Source organism: Anomalospiza imberbis, chromosome 1 (genome assembly GCF_031753505.1).
Source record: "Anomalospiza imberbis isolate Cuckoo-Finch-1a 21T00152 chromosome 1, ASM3175350v1, whole genome shotgun sequence".
NCBI lineage: Eukaryota > Metazoa > Chordata > Aves > Passeriformes > Viduidae > Anomalospiza > Anomalospiza imberbis.
The window spans coordinates 13,755,495-13,779,034 of record NC_089681.1 but is presented as its reverse complement, the minus strand read 5'-3'; the positions used below and the strand labels follow the sequence as shown (position 1 = coordinate 13,779,034).

The window sequence follows — 23,540 nt, the reverse complement described above, 5'->3', positions numbered from 1 at the left end:
AAATATCAAGAAAAAGCAATATGTAACAGAAACAAGTGGTATTTCATATTTTCAAAATGGTCTAACAGGATTGGAAGGCAGAAGGGTTCCTTCCCTCTGCCCTAAGCTAACATTCACCCTGAAGACTTCCAGAGGCAAATTACAAATTTCCTTTAAAATACCTGTTGTTTCTGCAAAGCTCATGTTGCTCAGAGGGATTTACAAGGCTTTAGCTTTGCATTAGAGCTTTTGTGTTGATAAAGCATCTTTCAATGGGAAAAGTACCCTATGCCACGTGCAGAAGTCACCACAAATATTTCTCAGCACAGTTATTTCTGCTAATGCAGTAAAATAAAACAGCAATACCATGCAAGAACATGGAACCAAAGGCTGAAGAGAAGTAGGTAAGACAGAAGTAAATTACTGGTATTTACTGTCAGAGTAAGAAATTCAGTCAAAAAACTGATGTTTCCCTACACATCAACCACCACTGTTTACTGAAACCAAGAGTTAAATTGTCTCTCCCAACCATTTTCAATCACTAATTACATTTCAGAAGCAAACTTCTTGGAACACAATCTTATTTTTCAGAGCTTCAATGTTCCTTTGGTATAAATTTCATGTTATTTTGGGAGAAAATAAAAGAATTACATAATTTGTTCAATTTGATTAAAAACCCAAATAAACAGAGGAACAGATTAATGTGAAAGTAAAACAGCGGTGGTGGTCTTTAGTTTATGAACCACCACATTAAATCATCACTAAAGTTCATGTTGAAGGAATTAGGTTTTAAGAGAAAGTTATTTTAAATCCAAAGGAAATACTCTTTGTAGTACATGTAAGAACATAAAGTTTATCATGGCAAGAAGCCCTGCTGAAAGCTTACAGGAAAATATTTCTGTGCTACCAGACAACCACAAGAGACAATTTTTAAGTTGCAAGAATAGGATGTTTCCCGTAGCTTTGTGCAGTTATTAGAATTTCCATCCTAATATTTTGGAGGGATTAAAAAGTATTCAAGTTTTGCACATTACTAAATTAAACAGAATTAAGCAGATAGAAGATTAATTTTTTGTCTGGTCACAAGAACTTTATTATCTATGTTAACATGATTAATCCCAGATTACTACTTTATCTTAGATGGATGCTACAGGGATGCAAGTTGCTGTTGTGCTAGATTAATTTACTTAGGAGACCCTGGCTTACTCATCTGTGTACATGGCTGAAATGCTTTCCAGCCCTTCCCTCTTCCCTTCAGCAGCTGCAATCCTCAAGGAGAAAATAGACACAAACAACTTTCATAGAGAGAAGGAAATGTGCAAGTCCAAATGAAGGCTTTACAATAGTGTTATTGGTGGGTTCAGCCTCAAAGGCATTCTAAACAATAATTTCTCTTTTACATCCTTTAGGTACACTAACACTATTGCTCCATAACATGTCTTCTATAAAAAAATCCTGTCCACAGCTCTGGAGCGGGGTCAAGTGGCATCAGGCATAGGGTACCCCTGCTAGCTCATGATAGTAAGCATCCTTCTGTCCCAGCTCTCCCCCAATAGCAAAACCTAACCAGTAATGACTGCTGTGGGTATCTATTTTTTGGTCTCATTGCTGAATACCAGGGCAGGGCACCTGGGCCCCTGGCAGGCCTCTTACCAGCAAACCTAAGCTTTTGAGAAGGGCTCTCCCAGTAAGAGATCTGTCAGCACTCAGCTGCCTGCAAGCCCCTCTGAACATCCCTGTGAAAGGAAATCAAAACACATTAAAAAAACTGAATGTGTGGTTTATTATATTTAAGATGCTATTTGTCTATAGTGTTTAAATATGTCTGTCACACAGTTATCAGTAAATGAGTGTAATTTTACATGTTCAGTATTTTGATACAAAGTACAGGACTACAAGTGTGGTAAAGGAGCATGAGAAATTAATATTTCCTTGATGCATGCATCAAACCTTGCAGCACCATTTAAAAGCTCAGAGTAAGGACTCAAAATGCAGTATTACAAGCACTACTAAATCAACCAAGAGACATACCTATATTAAACATTAGAGAAACAAAACAAATGACACAAAGGTTTAATGTTTAAGATTTGATACAGGATTAAAATACTAATATTTTTAATGTCCTGGCTTCAAATTAATAAATATAAAAACAATATAAAAATATACACCAGTTGATAAAAGGATGCACTGAGTAAGGTTAGAAAGCTAAATTTCACTTTCAAATGTATGCAGGTATGTCTTTAGGGAGAGGATTTCTGTGTAGCTGCGACTGGTCTTTCGGAAGAAGTCCAAGCTAGTGAGCTGCTCGATGTCACGGACACGTGCAGTGTGCATCTTAAGAAGATCTTCAACCCACTTTGATTCATCCTCTGAGCTCTGGGGAAAAGAAAAAAAAAAGAGTTTTATCAACAGTCTTGTCAAAAATCATCTCCAAAAGCAAATGCAACTTGTCTACACATTTGTTCCAGATTTGAAGAATCTCTGTGTCTTATTCAAGAATGAATAAGGTAAATGAGTTCCAAGAAAATAAATTTGACATTTAACGTGCAAGATGAATCTTGCAGTTTTATTTCAGTATCCATTTTATGATGGGGTTGACACAAAGACCATAATCATCCAGAAAAACCTAGCCTCAAGTTGCAGGTGTTTCAGAAGAACAGCCATAGGTTTTTAAAAGATCCACTGGTCACTCCATGGTTTTTTATCTCACAGAAAGGACTCCATATTAATCACTTTTGAATTACTAAAGCCCAAACTCTAGGCTCTTTGGCTTTGAATTCTACGCCTACACGTTATTCTCAACTGACCATCACGTCATCTAACACAGTAATATTTTAATCTTTCCATTTTACTTTTAGGGGACCTTTACAATTCATTACATAGCTGGGACAATGGTTTATTATGTAGGTACCTAAAAACTCTTGTGATTGGAACATACATATTATTCACTGATAGAAAAAAGAATTTCGCCAAGAATTTTCCGATACAAAGAAAAAAAAATAATCAGGAAGGTTATGCTGCTAGAGTGTTTGGGGTCAGGTTGTGTTCTCTTAGGGGACAGCTGCTGCCTCATGCCTTGTGCCAGCATCAGCACATGTTGCAGGCATCCACAAACTAAGGTAACTCGCAAACACATCAGAAAATCAGCCCTGCAAAACACTGCAGTGACCGGCTGTTTGTGTGCCTTAACCAGGCCATCAACATGTGCCACGAGCATTGCAGCCAGGCCTGGGGACGGCACAACGGGGAGCAGACGTGTGAAAAGGACAAAGCAAACAGGACTCTTCCCCCTTTGGCCCCTGTGCCTGGTACCTGTACACCACTGTTAGGGAAGAAAGGAACGGTGGGTTGTATCTCAGGTATTTAGACTTCATGAGTGTGACTATTCCTGGAAGTGAGCCCTTTCCTGACTATATACTGAACTATTCCTGACTCAGCAAAGTCCCCCTCCCACATTATCCTCTCACGGATCACGACTAAACTCCAGCAATGCCAGAACCTCTCCAGTGCAGTAGCTGAGCCACACACCAGAAGTGGGTCACCTGACAAAAGGCAGCAGGGTGAGGTTATCGTTTGCACAGAGAGGACACAAAGTCCCAGACAGATCACAGCTGGCTGCTCTAAAGCAAATGTCCATGACCCAGTCAGCACCTGTTTGGTTCAAAGCTCTCAGCCCCAAACCAGCTTTCCTGTCCATACCACTAACAACCTGAGGACCAAAACCAGGTCTGGAACAAGAAAAGAGAGATGCAAATTAAGAGGGAAGAGGAGGGAGTGTGTCCTGCTCACTCCCCTTTGCCTGCAGTGCGTGCTCCGGGGATGCCATCTGGCAGCATGCGGCCGCGGGAAGCCCCTGCTCAGCCTTCAGCCTGGCAACCAGGAGTCTGCAAACAGGCCTCAGCAGGGCTGCCAGTGCAAGTGCAGCCACTGTGACATTTTTGCTTTCTTCAAGCCTTTCTTCTGAGCAGGAAATCTGCAGAGCTCAAAAGGAAGTTATGAGTGAGCTACAAAGCTCACTTTTCTTGAATACAAGCAGTTTGCAAAGGATCTGCAACATGAATAAATCACAGGACGGGGAGGCTTGTTTAACCTAGTCCAGCAAGACAGCATTTGCATGACTCCAGAAAATCAATCAACTGATCTATGTTTTATTTTTTCCAGTCCACAACTGGCCCATGAAGCCTCAGGTTCAGCAGCAAGGATTTTAAATAGTGATCAACTAACACAGTATTACCACATAACAATGAATGAAGTGTCTACATTTAAAATGACAGTTTTCTCCAGCTTTAGTGCTTAGTCTCACCTCAAAAATAGGGAGAGTTTTGGAAGGAAAAAGTAACAATCGAAAACATGGAGATAAATATGAAGAAGTGATCAATTAGAAGGCTAACACAAAGTCCAGTGGAAAAAATACCAGGTATTCTGCACAATAATCTCTCTGTATATTAATTAGAAAGCTGAACATGATGCATGTAGACAGGTGGGTGAGGAACTGACTTAAGAAAAGAAATTTAAATGTTTTACTGTAAGAGAAAACAGTGGCCTGGAGGAATTTTCTAGTAGTTTCTAGGGTTCCTTCAACTTGGTCTTAGAAAGGATTTTTTGTAATGTTTTCACACTTGCTTCTTGTGCCAAGGTCATTTGTTGCTAGCAAAATCCCCAACAGTTGGGAACTCCTGTCAATGCAGAGGAAGACTGGAATAGCACAGTGGAGGATGCAGATGCAGGAGCTCCCAGGACAGAATGAAGCTGGGTTATGCAAATTGACAGGCAGAAGAGAAGGACCTGAGTGTACCAGCTGTGCATGAATGTGAACCACCATTGTAACACAGCTATGGATAAAGCAAATTATAAGTAGTATCAGAGGAGTTGTGTCCAGTGGAAAGAAAACCATTTTCATTTTGAGATCTAAGCTGCAGTACTTAATCTCATTCCTGATCCTGGTGAAAAAAAAGATTGGACTGGATGAGAGGCATAGGAAGTCTATTCTACCAACAGTCCCATCCACTCTTACATGAGCAAAAAGGATCCTGGGTCTTCCATGAATAGAGAGAAGTTATTTGCCTTGAGAATCATCATAAATCATCTCTAGGGTAAATCCCAGAGAAAGGCTATTTAAGACATAGAAAAATGTTTACACAAGAATAAATGGGCATAACCTCACCATGAATAAACACAGTTTAGAAAAGGAACAAATTCACATGAGAAGAGTGGTGGTGTTCTTCAACGGCTGTGTGTTGAGAATGTGTGTACAGCTAAAGCAGAGCAGAGGGAAAGCTAATATTTCCTCATATCTTAAAAGAAAACGGTGGAGAGGTTAAGTAAAATTCCTATATTATCCCATGCATTTCATCCATGAAGTATGGTGAGGTTTTACGCAATCACTTCTTTGAACAAATAAGATGGAACACCATGTGCAAAATTGAGGCTGATGATGGATTTCAATGGCAAAAATTTGCTTAACTGTATTTTCATTCAAGAGTAGTTCTTTGCTATATAAAAGACATGGACCAATATCTGCTAATGACCTCGCCGAAGCACTGAAGATTCTCTCAAACTGTAAATACATACACCATATGTATTTACAAGTAGCATGACCTACAGAGAAAAGAAGCCTCATTTGAAATGTAAGAAATCAAAGACTAAACCAGACCATTATTGTAAAGAGCTCATAAAAAATATTTCAGCAGTTTAAGAGAACTATGACACACAATATAAGGAGGAAAAAATAAATTACTTTGTCATAAAATTACATATGGACACAGTTACAGGGCAGAGACACTAATAACTACCAAAATAGTAATTTCCAGATCACTAACTGGATCTTGATTCAGAGAAAAGCAGTCCAGGAAAAAGCCACAATGCAATATATGTAGGACTTCCAGAAACTTCTGGTGAAAGTCGCCTCTGCCCAAAACAGTTGAGATCCAAACAGGGCCAGACCTGCTCAAGTGAGAGGGATACTTCTCCAAAAGCATAGGTCCTGAAAGCAAGCAATGTTTGATGAATGAAAAAGAATCAGTGTTCAAGGTCAATTGTGCTCAGAGTTGGAATAACTATTTCTGCTTGTAGCTGGAACAGGAGTCTTAACTTTTTTTGCCAATACAAAATTTATAACATTAATGCCTTCATTCAGGAAACGGTTGTTTGATGAGTGAGAAAGAAACAGTGTTCCAGGTGAATTGTGTACAGAGTTGAAATGACTATTTCTGCCTGTAGCTGGAATAGGAGTCATAACTTTTTTGCCAATACAAAATTCATAACATTAATGTGTTCATTCAGGAAACAGTCTCCTGGCAGCCCATAGTGAAGTGTCTGTGTGCAGGAATCCACACAGCTGTGTAATGGGAGAACAAGTTCAGGCGGAAGGACAAGTCTAAATACAGCTGCCTGGGAACTCTGCTGTCCTCACGGAGTGCCAGAGCCCACGGGGGACCCAACACCCTCCTGCCACACAATCAGCTGCCAAGTGTGCACTTTCTGCAATGCTGGCCAGACCAAAGCCTTCATCAAGATTCTTACAGCAGAGGATCTTGCATCCTAATGGAAGATAGAAACGAAACTAGGAAGGTATTTGGCCATCTCTGTAACAAGAAGCCAAACTTTTCCCTTGAATCAAGGTGTTCTGGAAACAGCAAGAATTGGCACTCTACCCTTTGGCAGGTTATAGCATATACTTTTAATATTGTGTGGGTTGGACCTAATCATGCTGACCGATGCATCCAGACTGCTGTAGCAGAAAGATTTCATTGTATCTGCAAATGGAAACTGACCTCCATAAAAACATCAGGCTGGCTGCCAGCATAGTATGTTTATGCATACAGCCTCCCCGCAGTCTGCTCTGAAGTTACACTGTAAAATGTAGAATCCTACAGGCAAAGAACAATACTGCAAACCTATTGTATGGCAGTTCTTCCAGACAATTTTAGGTGCAGTAATAATTCCATACTTTTGCTATCATGGAGGAGTGCTGTTGTCTAATGAGCTAATGACACTTCAACAGAGGCACAACCCTGTGCTTCCCATTCAAGACATTAGTGAACACTTGCTTTCGATTGTAATGGGTTTTCACATGTCTCAGGGACATGTTTACCACAGGGCTGCAGCAGTGCAACTAAACTTACATTGCAGCTCTCATCGTTGTCAGGCCGGTGCGGAAGGATGTAAGAGAGGACAGAGAGTGGTCCATCACACTTGTCAGCTGGCTGAGTGAAATCTAAGCAGCTGGTGATGATGGCATAGTAATGCGTTGGAACAGGGATCGCACTGCCTTCCACAAACCTGGGGGAATAAAGCAAATATTTATCCACAAAGGATGAACTTGTTTGGAAGAAGGTTACACAAACAACATGGTCTTTCCTCTCCTACGTGTGAGGACACACATACATTGTTGAAATGTGTTTGATTCCTGAACACTATTGAAAGTGAGCATCCAATTAGCTCACACTGTGCTGCTGAAATACCTCATGCAGTGCAGAAAGGCTTCTTCAGTTCAGAGACATAGAGAGAATGCATTATTGAATTAACAAAAGACTTGAGCCTGTAACTCAAGAGCACAGCTCTTAAGTTCCTCCTCCTTCTTAAATTCTCCTTAAGTAAGGAGAATTTTAGAGACAATAAACTGTGTGGAACCAAATTGAACTTTGTCTGGAGGATGAAAACAATTTCAAAGTCAAGGTGAACAGCTAACTGCTGAATTGTAATTTCCTTATTTTTATCACTGTCCTACCTATGTGGGCATTCAGTCCCAGTAACTTTAGAAAGAGCTGGAAAATTATGTCTCCTCATAAAAAATTAAATAATATGCAGGTAATTAATTGTTTAAGATAATGCCATCATTAAAAGAAGCAACAGCAAACTATTTTAAAGACAAACTCTTACTGTTTTATTTTGTCAGGTGTGTCATGTAAACCATCATAGTCATAGTCAAAGATTGGTCCACTTATAACATTGACTCCATTTCGTTCAGTGGCATATCTCTTCACCAAAACCCTTTGGAAATAGTTCCATACCTCTGTGGGGAAAAAAAAAAAAAAAAACAACAAACCAAACCCAAACCAACCAATCAATCAAAAGTAATAAAAAAAAACCCCAAAACCAAAACAAACATAAAAAACCCAACCAAACAAAAACCTCACAACAAACCAACATTTGGATAAGTCAAAATATGTCAAGATTATAATGTTTTTTCTTCCTCAAGATAGAAATCCAGAGGCTATTATTCATATGACAGTAGGGGAAATGAAAGACTAAGCATTACAGAGTTACTGCAGCTTCATTCAGTTTTGTCAATAAAGCCTATTCAGACTTTGTTTCTTGTTGATTTTTCCCCCCAACCACTGATAAAGGAAATACATGCTACCAGTCCCAGGACAGCATTGCCATAGGCCTTGCACAGAGATTCTACTGTTCCTTCACCAAGCTGTAGAAACAGCTATTCACAGGTTTTTGATATCTCTTTAAAGACTGCCTTTATCTTTGTTATCTGCAGACAGGGAACTGTGCTGGGGTGGCGTGTTTAGAGGGTTTTTATTAATCTTAAAAAGGATACAGTACTGCAATTACAAGCTAAAACCAAACGTTTTAAAAGAAAGAGAAATACAAATTCATTCAATTAAATTCTCCTTCAATACAAAATGTTTAACTTTTAAACTAGGTGCCATAAAGGATGACCAAAGTCATGTCATTGCAGCAACCTTTGGGAAGAGCATGATACACTTTCTCCCACCATGTCCTCCTCAAAAAGTTAAGATTCTCACAGAGATGGGAAACACACTGGAACCTCCAATGATATCATTCTTTTCTTCTTTTCCTTTTTATTTTAACTAACTGAAGTGTGGGTAAACAAACCTTCTCAGACTTGTAAGAGTTTAACGCTTGTCTTGCCAGCTCAGACCATAAGTCCATGGTTCCCTGGGGCTGGTGGCAACGACAGCCTTAGAAAGCCCCCTTGAACACTGTTCTAACACTGCTCAGTGCCACATGCAGAACCAGCTGGGGCTGATGCCCAGGGCCCCACCAGCAGTGGTCTAACAAGAATCTCAGCCTAATCACTTGGCAATACCATTCCTCCAGCTGCTTACTCCTCCAGTGCATGTGCTTTATCAATAAAAACAGTTTAAAAAAGAAAGACTCCCTCTTGTCCCACTGCCTCAAGTTTTGTATCTAAATCAGATCGCAGCTCCACTTCCCACTGCAACCAAACACAGAGCAATGCCAGGGCAATGAGGAGCCAGCCCAGGGGTATAATTTTTGGAGCTCCAGCAAAGCAGGAGCTGCTTAAGCCAGTCTCATTATGGAAAAAGTGGATACAGAATTATTGCTAGGGGGGATGGGACAATGAATTATAAACACAAAGCAGAGAAGGGGGCCTCTGCAGCCAGCACTACCACCAAAGCCAGCACAGCATAGCACTGCCACCTCCTATTTAACCTGTTATGGAAAAAGATCCATATAATGAGCTTATACTTGGCTCTCACCACTGCAACCTGTACACATGGAGTGGTTTGTAATTCCCCAGGAATGACATTAGTACCAGAATTTTTTTGTAAGGAATCCTCCACCCACATGTGGTGAAGAAGGCCACTAGACAAAATGAGCTGCTAGAGGTGGGTTGTTCTCCTGTGATTAGCATTTCAGCCAAATACTTAGATTAACATTAATATTAAGAGAATTTTTATGAAGTGATTCAGGAGTGGGAAATCCCCAATAATTTTTCACTCTTTAATCAGTCAAGTGTTTTTCCTCAAATTTCCAGCAAACATCACCACTTGGTCCTACACAAAGGTTTTTCAGTTAAAAACACTCTTTCCTGGTTTTAAAAAGGAAAAGGCTACCATAGGCTTTGATGTTTATCCAAACCTCTCTGGCCTAAAATCTGAATTGGAAATCTCACAACACCCTCTTGAGATTCATCCAAGTCTTGTCAATCCCTGCCAAGCCAAAAATGCCACCAGAATAGCCTGATGGTTTTCCTACGTCTTGGCAAGACTAGAGAGAAAAGGGATGTGCAGACAAAAGAAATGTTAGTAATATAACCCTGCAGCACTGAAAGTTTCAGACAGGCTTAAATCATCCTTCATTTTCTGAAAATTAGTATTCTTTTTTTTTTTTTTTCTTTTTTTTTTTTTTAATAGGTAATAAATATGCTCAGTCTCCCTCTGAGGGCATGGATAGAAAAATAAAATGTAATCACTTGTCCCTGAACTACAAAATACCAAGGGCACACTCCCAGGCTTGTGCACACTCTCAGGCTCCAATTGTTGCCTAAGTATGCTCTGCACTAACTTGAGCTACAGACAAGAGAATCTGAATGGTCTTACAGAAAGTGAATTACTGTGGCACAAAGCACAGCTGCGGACCTACAGCATGGCTGTGCCCTTACATTAACCCAGCACCAAGGAAAAGAAACCTTTCTTAAAACTTAAGCCTTTCTTGTGGTATTTTGCCTGCCCATACCTAGCACTATACAGGTGTCCACAGGTACTAGCTGCCGGCTACAGGTTACTGAATTTAATGTTCTAAACTTATCCTATCAATTCATTCCATAATACAACACAAAGTAAAAAAAAAAATAGCTTGCTGGTAAGGAGAAGCATAGTAATGGAAAGAGCACTTACTTTTGAAGGCAGGATACATTGGAATGATATTTGTTATTAGAAAAGCATCATATTTTGCTTCTGCAGAGGAACTTAATTCTGAAAACAGGGAAACAGAAAAAAATAAAAAGATTAAATATAAGAATTTCAGAGAATATAGAAATGTTTTGAAAATGGCTTCAGAGATTAACCGAGGGGAATACCATAATCTAAACAGCAATCTGAGTGTTATATTCAGAAGTGCACACTACATACACAAAGTCTGTCTTTAATGTGACAGCTGAACATGGAAAGGAAGAATTTTATCTTCACTTCAACTTCAATCAGTTCAACGTATTTTCATATAGCTTATCTATTTTTGCTGTCTTAAAAAGCAGAGAGCTCTGCAGGCTTTTATAAAAGACACCAACAATTTCTTGGGAGAGGAGTGTGGGATTATTTTCTAGTTCTGAGCGAGCCTCTGCACCAGTAATTCCATTTCAGAAATCCACCATAAAATATTTCAGCCACCGAGTGAGGAAGACAGAGCAATGAAGTTCTAAACTGTGAGACAGTTGTGCCCCTTCAATATTTACTAATCCCAGAAGATCATAGATCCAATACTGCAGCAAAGCAAGCCCATCAGGAGACTCGAGGATGCTTGTTTGACACAGGTTTTCTACTATCACTATTTCTATAGGATGGTAGAAACTTTTACAGTATGCAAGAGTCTAATTTGGATTTATAAATTAAAAATATGTTTATCTTACTGGTTTTTGAAATCAAAATTAGTGTGTTTATATCTGATGTGGTTTGTCTGAAGTATGTTCACACCAAGGGTTTTCCCTAATAAAACAAGAAAATTACAAAATCCCTAGGTACTAAAAAGCTATCTAAACTTACGAGGAGGAAAAAGGAATCCATAGGAGAGCTGTTTGTCGCCTCTGTAGGCAGCGCAGCTCTGGCTGTTTCCTGGAGAAATGCGGAGGTCAGGCCTCACACAGCTGGCCAGGTGCTCCGGGACACCTGATACCTCTGCCTGCATTGAGGAACATGGAGACAACAAAAAATGTACTTTCAGATTTTACAGATAAAAGGAAAGTAGGTCACACCATTGACAGACTACACAGAACGCCTTGCAAGCAGCAAAATAAACCACTTGGCTGTACAGCCAAATCCTGCTCCTGCATTGCTGCACCCCTTCTGCCCCTTCTTCAGGGAGCAGAAATCCCCATGGGAGAAAATTCAAATGAAGTCGCTCATAATAAAACAAACCCCCGTGGGACAAAACTTAAAAATAAAATTAAAACAGGAGAAGAAATACACAACCCTTTCCCTTAAAATTGTTCTCTCATTAAGGAAATAAAAGAATTTGGGCATTGTTTACAATGGTGCTTGACATAATTTCTGGTGGGAAAATTTCCCTGGGGAAGGAAAATTTTAGGGCTTCAAGAATATAGATACCAAAGAAATATTCCCAAGATTTTTAAAGCACGTTTTGAGAGTAGAGAGAACACTAACCTGTTTGGAAATAGTGTAGGATGTCCACAGAGGCATCAGGAATGTTTCACTGTAGCCACTTTCAAAGTCGTGGTGATGCAAGATATTGTATTTTGTGCGGTACAGTACCGCAGGGCGTCCATATAAAAGATGCTTCTCTAAAAATCAAAAGAAATTACATTTACATTGAAAATCTTAAGGATGAAAAAAAATAAAGGGGGGAGGTTGGCTTTCCATCGAATGTTGATTTTTTCAGTGATCATTAATGGGATACTGACCCCGACTAACTACCAAGGAAATCTTGACAGAGAGAGAACAAGAAGTCTTCAACTGTTCTGGCTGTGATCCCCATTCCAGGTTCACAAACACCGTTAGGGATTAAAAGTCCCTTTTACACTTGAAAGCTTGTTTTTGTCACAGGGTGGAGAGAGGATGTTTTTTCCAAAAGCTGGAGACTCTTTAACGATCTTTGTGTCCACAAGTCAGTCACACATGAGGTGATAAGCACTTTCTTTTCATAGCTCTAAATCAGTCCCTAGTCTATCAATCCTGCCACTCTTCAGTGGACTTTCTCTCCTTCCTATGTCTTCTGTAAAGACTGTCTCAAAAGGGAGGCAAAAGTGGTCACTCACTCGAAGAGTAGTTTTTTACCAATTGGCTGATACTAATTTGTTCTGAAGACTGATGTGCTGTTTTGTTCCCGTAATATCAAAGAAACAAACTAAGGAAAAAAACCTTTTCCTAACTTTAGCTACAAAAAGATGCCTCCAGCTCTGTAAAAACACCCCTTCTTTCTTGGTGATATGTTATGGTTAAATGTCCTTAGATAACTCTAACAAGTTTGCTTACAAAAAGATAAAAACACTGAAAGGGATAGAAGAAAAATAAATTTCCTGGATAATCTTGCATTGTCCTGTACAGTCCATTGAATTTGATAACCTTTTGGCAAACACACTTGGCTTGCTTTTGGAAATTAAAACATAGAAACAAGGAAAGTGGCTTAACACAGTTCCCAGATAGGCATTTGACCTGAAAGAAAAGGGCATGTTTTATTAGTGCTTGAATACAAACAGAGGATGTTTTTACAGGGCACAAGGAAAAAAGTAGGAAAGGCCTAGTCTAATGACAAAGATGATAAACTTGCTTTATTCAAGAGAAGCTGAAGTCATCTTTTCCTTCTGTCTGTGAATATCAACAAGGTGCACCATGTTGTAAAGTGTACCATGAAGGAAAACATAACTTGCATGAAGCAGAACTGCTTGTTTAAATAATGACACATTATGCCATTTAACAGAAAATTGACAAATGAGCAAGTACAACTGGTTTAAATGCTTACATCTTAAAATACACCAAAAATACTAATTTTATATTACTGCAGTGAAGAAGAATGAAAACCAGAAACCAAAATAAAGATGTTGAGATTTGAAGAGTGAGGGTGTTTTTTCCTGATGCCATAAATTGCCACAGTGAGGAGTAGCTCTTCATTAATTGGGAAAATCAGTATAACAGCTACAGAAAGGCAATTTAACTCACAAAGAATAGAATTAAAGTCACCTTTAGAAACTAAAGCATAGGCTGCATTGCCTGTTCACAACAGAGAAACTGAAAATACCTTCATAAGGGAATGAAAACAAATCTCCTTAATCATCTGAACCATGTAATTTGAGGTACCTCAAAAAATCTATGTCTAAACGGAAAGCTTCAGAATTTGCTAATTTGGACAATTGTTATGGTAAGGGAAATGCTGTGAATTGTTATGCTGAACTCGATCACCACTTCGAGAAGGAAGACTCTGCTTTGGTGAGCCTTTCAGTCAGTAGTGCTGCTCAGAAAAGCAGCTCCCATCCCCCCTCCTCTGCTCCTATTGCTCCACTTTACCCTGGACCACGGCCCTGATGCAGCTGAGAGTCCATCCACACAGAAGACAGTGCTGGCACACAGCAGGAACTGGCCAGAAGAGTGGGAATGGTTTCTCCTGGGAGTAACATTGACTTGAACACTAAAGAGGAACAGAATTGCACTGAGCAGCCTGAACTAGCAGAGCATTTGTTTCACTGTGCAACCGGCACCCTAATAGCCAAGCATTAAGACTCATTCAGGGATTGTCAAAGCAGCTGTAGCATCCTTTCTAGGTAAAATCTAAGCCTGGATAACTATGGTAAAACCCAGCCCACAAATACAGTCTGGTTTCTTCCCCATTTACAGCTTGTAGCTGAACAGAGTACTGCCTCATGCACCTTCTCCTCTTGTCTCTGTCTTCACATCTGGGCTTAAAACTACTAGAAGTAATGGAATGGAAGAGCTAAAACTCACATTGCTTTGAACAATACTTTAGTCTTGGTCCAGCAAAAGGTACTGTGTACTTTCTCCAGTGAGCAGCACTTCACCTTGCCCATGAACCTCATGTGTGTCTGTGGGCTACCTTGACAGGTACTCAGAAAGACAGTTTACTATACATTAACTCAACCACACCAGGAGTTGCTCTGGTATTAATGATGCAAAGTAATTTACAAAAGAAAATTAAATCAGCTCTCATCAACTGAGGCACCAGGCTCTTACCTTCTGTTCCTTTGACATGAAAGCGCTTGTTGAGTTCATCCAGCTTGTTCTTCTCAAGAATAGAAAAAAAAAAGGACAAGATTAGGACCACTGGAACCCTCTGACATCTTGTTTTACTAGCATCTAACAAAACAAAACTAGTGCTATAAGACAGGATTTTCCTGTCTCCTCTTTCACAAAAACCTGTAGTTTTTCCAAGGGGGCCCCGAAGGGGGCACAAAGACTTCACAGGAGGGACTTGGGGAAATCTTACCGATCAAAACCTCTCAAAGCAAATAAAATGGCTACAACTTTACCAAAACTACCACTAATAGTGGAGGCTTCCACAGATCCTACACACCTACCTTATCATCACATGTACATCCTATATCGAAATCTGATGCAGAAGGTAGAGCTACAGGATACAGTGGTTTAGCAACTTCATCTGGCACAGTTGGCTTATAAACATTGGCTCTCAACAGGTGATTTAAACTTCCATGCGTGCCATTATTGGGAGCAGGCTTTAATCCAAGCAGATCTATGAAAGCACCAAGGAAAAATTAATGGTGGTTACACTCCAAACATATATTCAAGCAACAGCTCTATTGAGCCAACATGTTTCCTAGTAATACTGTTTACACCCACAGCATGTTAGTGAAAGCTTTTAATATAATAAAAACACTGATTTTTTTTTTGTCCAAATCATAAAATTGTAAATGTCACATGAAGAGTATCTTTGCCTTTATGACAAAATGTTAATTTGCATCAAGACACTGGAAAAGTTTAAAATTGGACAAAGTTTTATTATAACAACTCCTTCAGCTTCCAGTGCAAACCTACAGTTCATGTGCTGACCTCACACCAAACATCTGCAACACAGTGATTTCTAAATAAGGGTTAACTCCCCCTTAGGTAGTTAAACATTACATGTTTGGGGGAAAAAAGGTGAATTACATCTTTGAAACACCTTAAAGTTTTATTGCGAATTACATCTTGAAAGTTTCATTGTTCTAGAAAATCAGTACTAAAGAAAAGACCCTAATGAATATCTGCATACATCATCAGACTCTTCTTCACAGATTCAGTATAAATTCAGGAAACATAATCATACAAGGAAATGCCATAGAAAACTAAGTGATCGACCTGAACTGTTGCATCAGATGTGCAGATGCAGAAGCAGTCTCTGAACAGAAATCTCCTTCCTAGACAGCTGAGATGTGGACACCAGACATTGTAGAGGTGTCCATTTAATCTCTGTCAAACTGCAAACATCAAAACTATAGTAACCCCCTTTGATGGCCAGCTCCAGAGCAAACTGAGACCCCTGAGAAGTGCCTTCAGCCCTCCTGGCAAGTGCTTGGGAAAGGGGGACTAGGAAAAAAAACCACTGAGAGGAAGTCAGGGCATAAGGTCATGGGTGCCTAAATTATGCCCTGTTAAAATAAGTTTTCTGCTTTTTCAATTTCTCAAGCAGGCAGCTTACCACACATGACGTTGTAAAGTTCAATGTTTTCAAAAGGAGGCACTTTGGTCTTGTACTTGAAGGTAGGGCCATAACCTATAAAGACAGTCTTAAAAAAAAAAAAAAAGGAAAGAAGAATACGAAAGAAGAGCATTAAAATTTAGGGGGTTTTCACTGAATATTTACATTTCAGAGACCTTCAATGACCCTTCCAGACATTGCTCATACCTGCATGCTGTTTATCTTGTTGTCATAGCCATGGTCTCCATGAAAGAAACATTTTCCTGTTGGTTTCTTGTAAACGTCCATGGCTTTCCTGAATTGAAAAAGTATTAGAAATTTTCCTCAAAGGTGGCTGACCTGACAATATCCTTCTGGGCAGGAAGGCTAAGGTTACAGGGCAATGCATTGTAATAATTTATCTTTTGTGATTAGCAGTAGTAGGGACTTCCAGCTGATACAGTCTCCAGGGTTTCTCCCTCTATACCCACTGTAAGAAATAACTCTTATTATTGATAAAAACTTCAGTATCTATTATTTTCTCATATCACCTAATCTTCTGCAGACTGGAGGTGTTGGACCTCCAGTCCAAAAGAGGCTGCTCAGAAAGCACTTTTCTGATGTTACAATGCTGCAAATGTCATTCGATGCAATAAAGTGCTTTCACCTGTTTGCCTTCAGCCCAATAAACAAAAATGAGCAGCAGAAAAAAAGCTGAAAAAAGAAAGATCTTCATGAAGACAAATAACTGGGATAATAAGTGTTGTACCATAGGAATGCGAATTACCAGCTTGTTATTGAGATGGGGTTTTTTACAAAGTATGTGGAAAAATAAGTATTGTGTCATAGGACTTATAATCACCAGCTTATTTCAGAGTACTTCTATACAGTTTCATAGGGCCACGTGCAGGGAATACATGCAGAGGACCATATTATCCTACAAATTAATTTCTTCATCTGCAATAAAGTAATCCGCAGTCAAATTTGATTTTGGCCTTATAAATTACTAGAGTTGCAGAAATTAGGGTTGTAACTACCATTTTCCTGTAACTACCAATTACATTTACACTAATGAATTACTGGTGAATGAGATCTCTGAAAATTAATAAATAAGCCAAAGAAAGACTAATGTAATTAATAAAAAATTACTAAACTTAAACCAACTTGGGCAATCCAATCTATTCCAGTACAATTCTTAACACTAAAGCTTTTATAGACCTAAAATTCAGAGTGTGATTCTTTGAAATATAGATAACCCCAACCACGGGGCAACCTGCCAGCAGCCAGTGGAGTTATGCAAGAAAGCAAATGGGGTTTCTCATTCACTGCTTCGGCAGAGTGATCCTTGCATAATTCATGGAAAGATAAGCACAGAAGTCAAAAGGCACTTACAACAAACTGTGTGTTTGCCTGGCAGCTCTATGGGCAAAAATATCCAACCATAATTTAAAGCTCATAACAGTTTACTATGAGCCAAAAGCTGTATCATCTTCCAAGAAGCACTGAGTCAGATTCAGGCAAAAAGACTCCCCCATTCCCATACTGTAACACACAACACGTGTCAAAGTATATTCAAATAGAAAGCTGTGCACCATCCATAAACAAAGGCTACTCCTCTCCTGTTCATTCTGTACGTGTATGTGCCAACTGATTTTTCCTCACTCCATTTTTAGCTAATAAACACTGCCAATACTCTATAACAAAAAATTCAGAGTCATATGGCTAAGAGCAACCCAAACCAGAGTTTTTGCCTGAGCTAAAGCATGCTGGCTTTCTGTGGATTTGTTTTGAAACGCAATACACTGCCAGCACAGCACTTTGATGGCCACCCTGTCACATCATTCCACATATTCTCAGACATTCACCCACTCTGCCAATACCTACGTTTTTTTTCCATACACCTACTGCGTCCACTCAAACTCTTGTTCCCTAACATCCCCTCACCACATAAGCCTGCCCATATTCCCTGTTCCCCTGTTGGACTTAGCTTGCACCTCATTAGAAAGATTTATCAGCTTCTACATTTGAGCTAATCAGTGAAAACCACCAAGCTGCTTGAGCAAATCAGTCTGGGTTTCTACCTTTTATCTGGTAACTGATTTTCCCACACTTTAAAGTACTTGAGAACACTTTTTGTGTTCTCAAAACTCCTCTTTCTCACAGGGTAGAGGAGCAGGGTGCTAACAGACAGGGCAATCCTAAGTGTCCCATTTCCTCAGAAGAGAAGACTGAAAATCAGGATGGAAGCAAACACAAAGGTTTACCTTGCCACGTGCCATTTGCGATCCACCAGTAAATGGACATCCTCAATTCTTCGGTTGTTAGCATAGTGCAAGCGTTTAGGCAGGTGCTGTTTCAGGTAAGGCTTGAAGTGCTGGTCAGGCTTTCTACACTGAAAAATAAATGGTTACAAATAGCACGCTTACAGCTATTTGCTGTAACAATTAGCTTAAGATGCACACAAAACCTTTGACTACAGAAATCAAGCTGTTGAGGTCATCACCGATGGTGTCTGGAAAACAAAGTGCACACCTAGAGTACTTAGTCCAGTCATTTCTGTGCAGTATTTACATGCAGCCAAGGCCCAGGGAGCCATTCAAAGATGTATTTGAAAAGTTTCATTCTCGTGACAGTCTTTATGAAACCATCAAACAAAATATTACACATACTTAACTCACAGATGAAGAATTTTATTCTAACTGGACCAAAGCTAAAGTTTCAGTGGAAACCTGAATGCTCAAAACTACATACTTAAAGCCATCTGGTTACAAAACTTGGGGTTGTTTTTTTGTTTGTTTGGGTTTTTTTTGTTGGTTTTTTTTTTAATTTTAATTTTAAACACTTTTCTTCCACTAATGGTAAGGTTAGAGTTGAAAGCTATCAAAAGCACTTTTTCAGTGTCTTCAAAGTGCTAGTAAAATGTTTACCCTAAAAGATTACTTTCCAGTTCTGAAGCAATGAATAAATAGACTCAATTCAGGGAGTAAATACAGTCCAGGAGATTCTGTCTCTGCACTGCCCAAAAAGGTTATAAAAGCTACTAGAGCAGCAAACAGTGGAAAACATGTCAAACATTAATCTGTGCTCATGAAGGGCAGCATTTAACATTCTTTATTTATAATAATGGTTGGTTGATTTTCCTGTCTAAAGAGTGAGAAAAGAAAACTGAATAATACCATAAATCAAGAAGTGAACAGTGAAGTATAGACAGATATCTCCCAGTCCTAAATACTTACTGTAAGGTTGGCAACAATCGTTTTAGGGTCGTCTGTTAAACAAAGGTAAAAAAAAAATTAGAAAATATTAAAAATTTCCGAAAGAAAACACAAGGTTTACATAAGCATAGTTCCTAATACTTCCCTGACCTTTACTAAAAGTGCTTTGTATTTATCATAGAATCACAGAATCATTTGGTTTGGAAAAGACCTTTAAGATCAAGTCCAACCCTTAATCCAGCACTGCCAAGTCTATCACTAAACCATGTCCACAAGTGCCCCATCTTTTAAGTACCTTCAGGGATGGTGACTCCACCACTTCCCTGGGTGGCCTATTACAGTGCTTGACCACCTTTTCCATAAAGAAATTTTTCCTAACATCCAATCTGAACCTCCCCTGGTGCAACTCGAGGACTTTTCTTCTTGTCCTGTCTTTTGTTACCTGGGGGAAGAGACTGACCCCCACCTGGCTACAGCCTCCTGTCAGGCAGCTGTAGAGAGTGATAAGGTCTCCCCTGAGCCTCCTTTTCTCCATGCTAAACACCCCCATCCCCCTCAGCTGCTCCTCATCAGACTTGTGCTCCAGACCTTTCCCCAGCTCCATTGCCCTTCTCTGGACAAACCCACCCCCTCAATGTCCTTTTCTGAGTGAACATGAACCCAAGATTTGAGGTGTGGCCACACCAGTGCCAAATACATACAGTTACAGGACCAGGACAACACTGCCCAGGTCCTGCTGGCCACACTATCTGATCCAGGCCAGGATGCCATTGACCTTCTTGGCCATCTGGGCACACACTGGCTCATGTTCAGTCCCTGTTGACTAGCAGCTCCAGGTCCTTTTCCAAGGGCAGCTTTCCAGCCACCGTTCCCCAGCCTGTAGGACTGCATGGGGTTGTTGTGACCCAAGTGCAGGATCCAGAACTTGGCCTTGTAGAACCTCGCACCACTGGCCTTGGGCCACTGATCCAGCCTGCCGATATCCCTCTGCAGAGCTCTCCTACCCTCCAGCAGATCAACACTCATGCCCAGCTTGGTGTTGTCTACAAACTGATTCAAGGTGTCCTTGATCCTCTCATTCAGATCATCAATGAAGACATTAAACAGAACGGGCCCTGATACTGAGCCATGGGGAACAATCTGGGCCCAGTCATCCAGACAGTTTTTTACCCACTGAAGGGTGCACCTGCCCAAGCCACAGGCTTCCAGTTTCTCCAAGAGAATGATGCAGGAGACAATATCAAAGACTCTATAAAAGTCCAGGTAAACATTATCCACAGGAGCAGGTCCCTTTGCCATAGGAGACCATGGTTAAGCTGTACCTGACTTTCCTAAACCCATGCTGGATGGGCCTGATCCCCTAGCCATCCTGCATGGGCCGTGTGATGCCTTGTTGACATGTAGTTGCTTAGGTAGTGTTCTCACTGTTCTATAATCTGGGCCTTAGCTTAATACTTATTTTGTTTTCTGCAAACACATGCTTTCAAAACTTTTCTCTGTTTTACTTTAAAATAAAAAATTATCCCCAAACACAATGACTTTCCTTCAAAAATTTTGAAAGCATACTTGAATGCAACAATGCACTGTGTTAGAGGGAGTAAGATAAATATGTAGCATATTTGGTCACTTTTAACATTTGACCCGTTTCATAGGCTACTGCTGAGTAAGTGAAAATATTCCGGAAAAATAGTTTTTGAGTTCTTAAAGGGATATGCAAGATGTAGAAAGCCCAAACCCAGTAACAGTCCATACTAACTATTTTCTTCTGTGGGGTGGGGGAAACATTTTTCAGTCATGAGAGGAAAATAGGCTAAAAGAACATGTTGGGAAGTGAAAATCTCTTGTTCAAATACTGTTGTTTTGGTTGTTTAAGGCGTGATCTTGGTGAGCTTCAAATGGGCTCTATAGCATTTCAAAACACAAGTTGCAGGGTTTTGCATTGCAAAGGTGTGTTTGCAGTATTGAGACAGTATTATGGAACAATAAAGAGTAAAGAATTTGGTAATTTGCCATTTAAGGAGGTAAACCCCAGTTCTAAAGGTAAGAAACATGCTTCTTTGTTCTACGTTCAAACTGCTGATTAACAAGCTATTGCAAATGTTCAAACTAGGAAGCTGCACACAGAGGCCAAACTAGGAAGCTGCACACAGAGGCCAAAAGAGGAAAACGTTATTGTGGGAAAACCAGTGGTATGACTCAGAGGTCACACAGACAAGCTGATCTTTTTGAAATATATTGCCATTCATTCTCTAAGGAAAACTTATTTTTCTCAGCAATTTGGAAAGACAAGGATTGAAAGATATTAAAAAAAAAAAAAGACTTCTCAGAACAGAAATTTGTTTTTAGTAGACTGTGTAGTGTAGGAATTCAGCCTCATGCTAGTCTACAAAATTTGAATAACATGTGCACTATTTTCAACAAATCTTTACACACTCATCATAAATATTCCTTGAGCATAAACACCCAAGTACTGATTTGTGTATGCATATATTTTACTATAAACTTTTTTTACCAGGCAAGAAAAGTATATAGTAAAAAAACACATACACAAATCAGTATTAAGGATGTTTTACCACATTCTTAAGATTTTTGCTATTATTCTGGAAGTATTTAATCTTCAAAGATGAATCTTTCTATTAAATTTGTCTTCACCCAGAATGTATTTGAAGTGTTGTGAGGGAACACTTGGCTATCCCAGATGTCAGATCTTCCCCTCTATCAAAAGCTGTCACTCTTGGAAACATATGGTGCAAAATACACAGGTACTTATGGGTTATTCATGAGTTACACAGTTTGCATGGTAGCTTAAACTGCTGGCAAAGCCAGGTTTGCCCTTTTACACTGAACCAGAGCAATCAGGGTGCTGGCACAAAGCCCTGTCCTGGTACTGCTGCCCTGGAGGCAAAAGGAGGACAGCTGGTCTGAAATGATTGAAATTACAGAGTTAGTTTCACCAGAGGACTCCTGCCTGAGCCCTGAGACCTATTGTCAAGGATCATTTAATCTCAAATACTAAGTCAGGGTAAAATTCTAAAAGCATGGTTCAAAATAACAACAAGTTTTACTGACAGCATTGGCCCTGGATGCATGCACTAATCTTCCTTATATCCTTCAACATCTCCAGTCTGCTGCTGTTTAGCAAGCCACATGACTTCTCCTCTATGCCGAAAGTATGATAAAACTACTCAATTCAAAATTAACAAGTCACTTGTTTTCTATTAGCTCATAAAATGTACCAGATACTTTTTTTTTTTTTTTACATCTAAGCTGTGCAGTGCTGAGATTGCCCAAATACAGCTTTTGTTGACAGGAGAAAAGTGCATGAATAAACTCACAATGACATGTAAGCTGGCATGTGAAACTGGCTTGGAGCTCCCATTCCTCCATGATATAAAAGAGTGGTGTTTAACCCAGAACTTTTAAGCACTCCTCAGTTCTACCACTGAGGGGTCTGTGAAGTACAAACTGGAAAGGGAGCAAGCAGCTGTCTTCAGTGAGATTCCCTCTGAAATTCCTGCTAACACCCTGCAAATTTACACTCTGTGGACAGCATCACTTCAAGGAAGGAACAGAGTCTAGTACTCAGGATATAAAAGGTACAATTAAATTAACTTACACTTCAGGTTATTGCTAGACCTAGGGCGAATTCGCCCTAAAGATCCAGGCAGCAAAATTATATCATCCACATTAGTCAGGTAGTTGCTTAAAAATTCAGTTCTTTCACAAGTTGTGTCTTCCATCCCTGCAAAAAGGAAATGCAAAATTAATCCACCCTGAAAATAAACACATTTTCTAGAACAGTAAAAAAAGGAGACCCCAAACACCCTATGCATTATTTCCTTTTAGATGACTAATCTTGCTCTTTACAGCCATCTAATTCCAACATAATACATTGGTGGGACTCAAACTAGGAGTGCTTATGTGAGAGAAATACCAGTCTAGGCATCACAGGAACAGTAACCACATAAAACATGTGTGCACTGACTCAACTCCAAATTAAACTCATGGAAAAATCAAAGTCTGTTTCTAGTTTAATGTACCACTTAGGGGATTATTTCTTTTTAAACAAATTATTTTAAGAGGAATAGCACACAAAAGGTATTGTCTGTTGGTGGTCTTTTGTAAGGCAGCCGCAGATAAACAATTTTCTCTTGCAGATATTTGTGGTGGGGAGGAATGTACTGCCAGCTGCAGGAGGTTCTCAGCACAAACTGCCACCCCTGGAAATCCTTCCCGACCCTTGCCCTCCTCTACCCACATCCAGAAACG

At 39.7% G+C, this 23,540-nt stretch overlaps 1 protein-coding gene across 1 annotated transcript in view; it reads right to left on the bottom strand.

The window, feature by feature from the left end:
* Positions 1-1,743: 1,743 nt before the first annotated feature.
* Positions 1,744-23,540, bottom strand: part of ENPP2 (ectonucleotide pyrophosphatase/phosphodiesterase 2) — a 69,974-nt gene continuing 48,177 nt past the window's right edge. The window contains 13 exon segments of the mRNA XM_068182289.1: positions 1,744-2,355; positions 7,104-7,260; positions 7,861-7,993; positions 10,599-10,676; positions 11,460-11,595; positions 12,078-12,214; positions 14,616-14,667; positions 14,960-15,132; positions 16,078-16,165; positions 16,285-16,372; positions 18,321-18,448; positions 19,293-19,324; positions 22,888-23,013. Coding sequence (XP_068038390.1) covers positions 2,185-2,355; positions 7,104-7,260; positions 7,861-7,993; positions 10,599-10,676; positions 11,460-11,595; positions 12,078-12,214; positions 14,616-14,667; positions 14,960-15,132; positions 16,078-16,165; positions 16,285-16,372; positions 18,321-18,448; positions 19,293-19,324; positions 22,888-23,013 — 1,499 coding nt within the window. The 3' untranslated portion in view covers positions 1,744-2,184.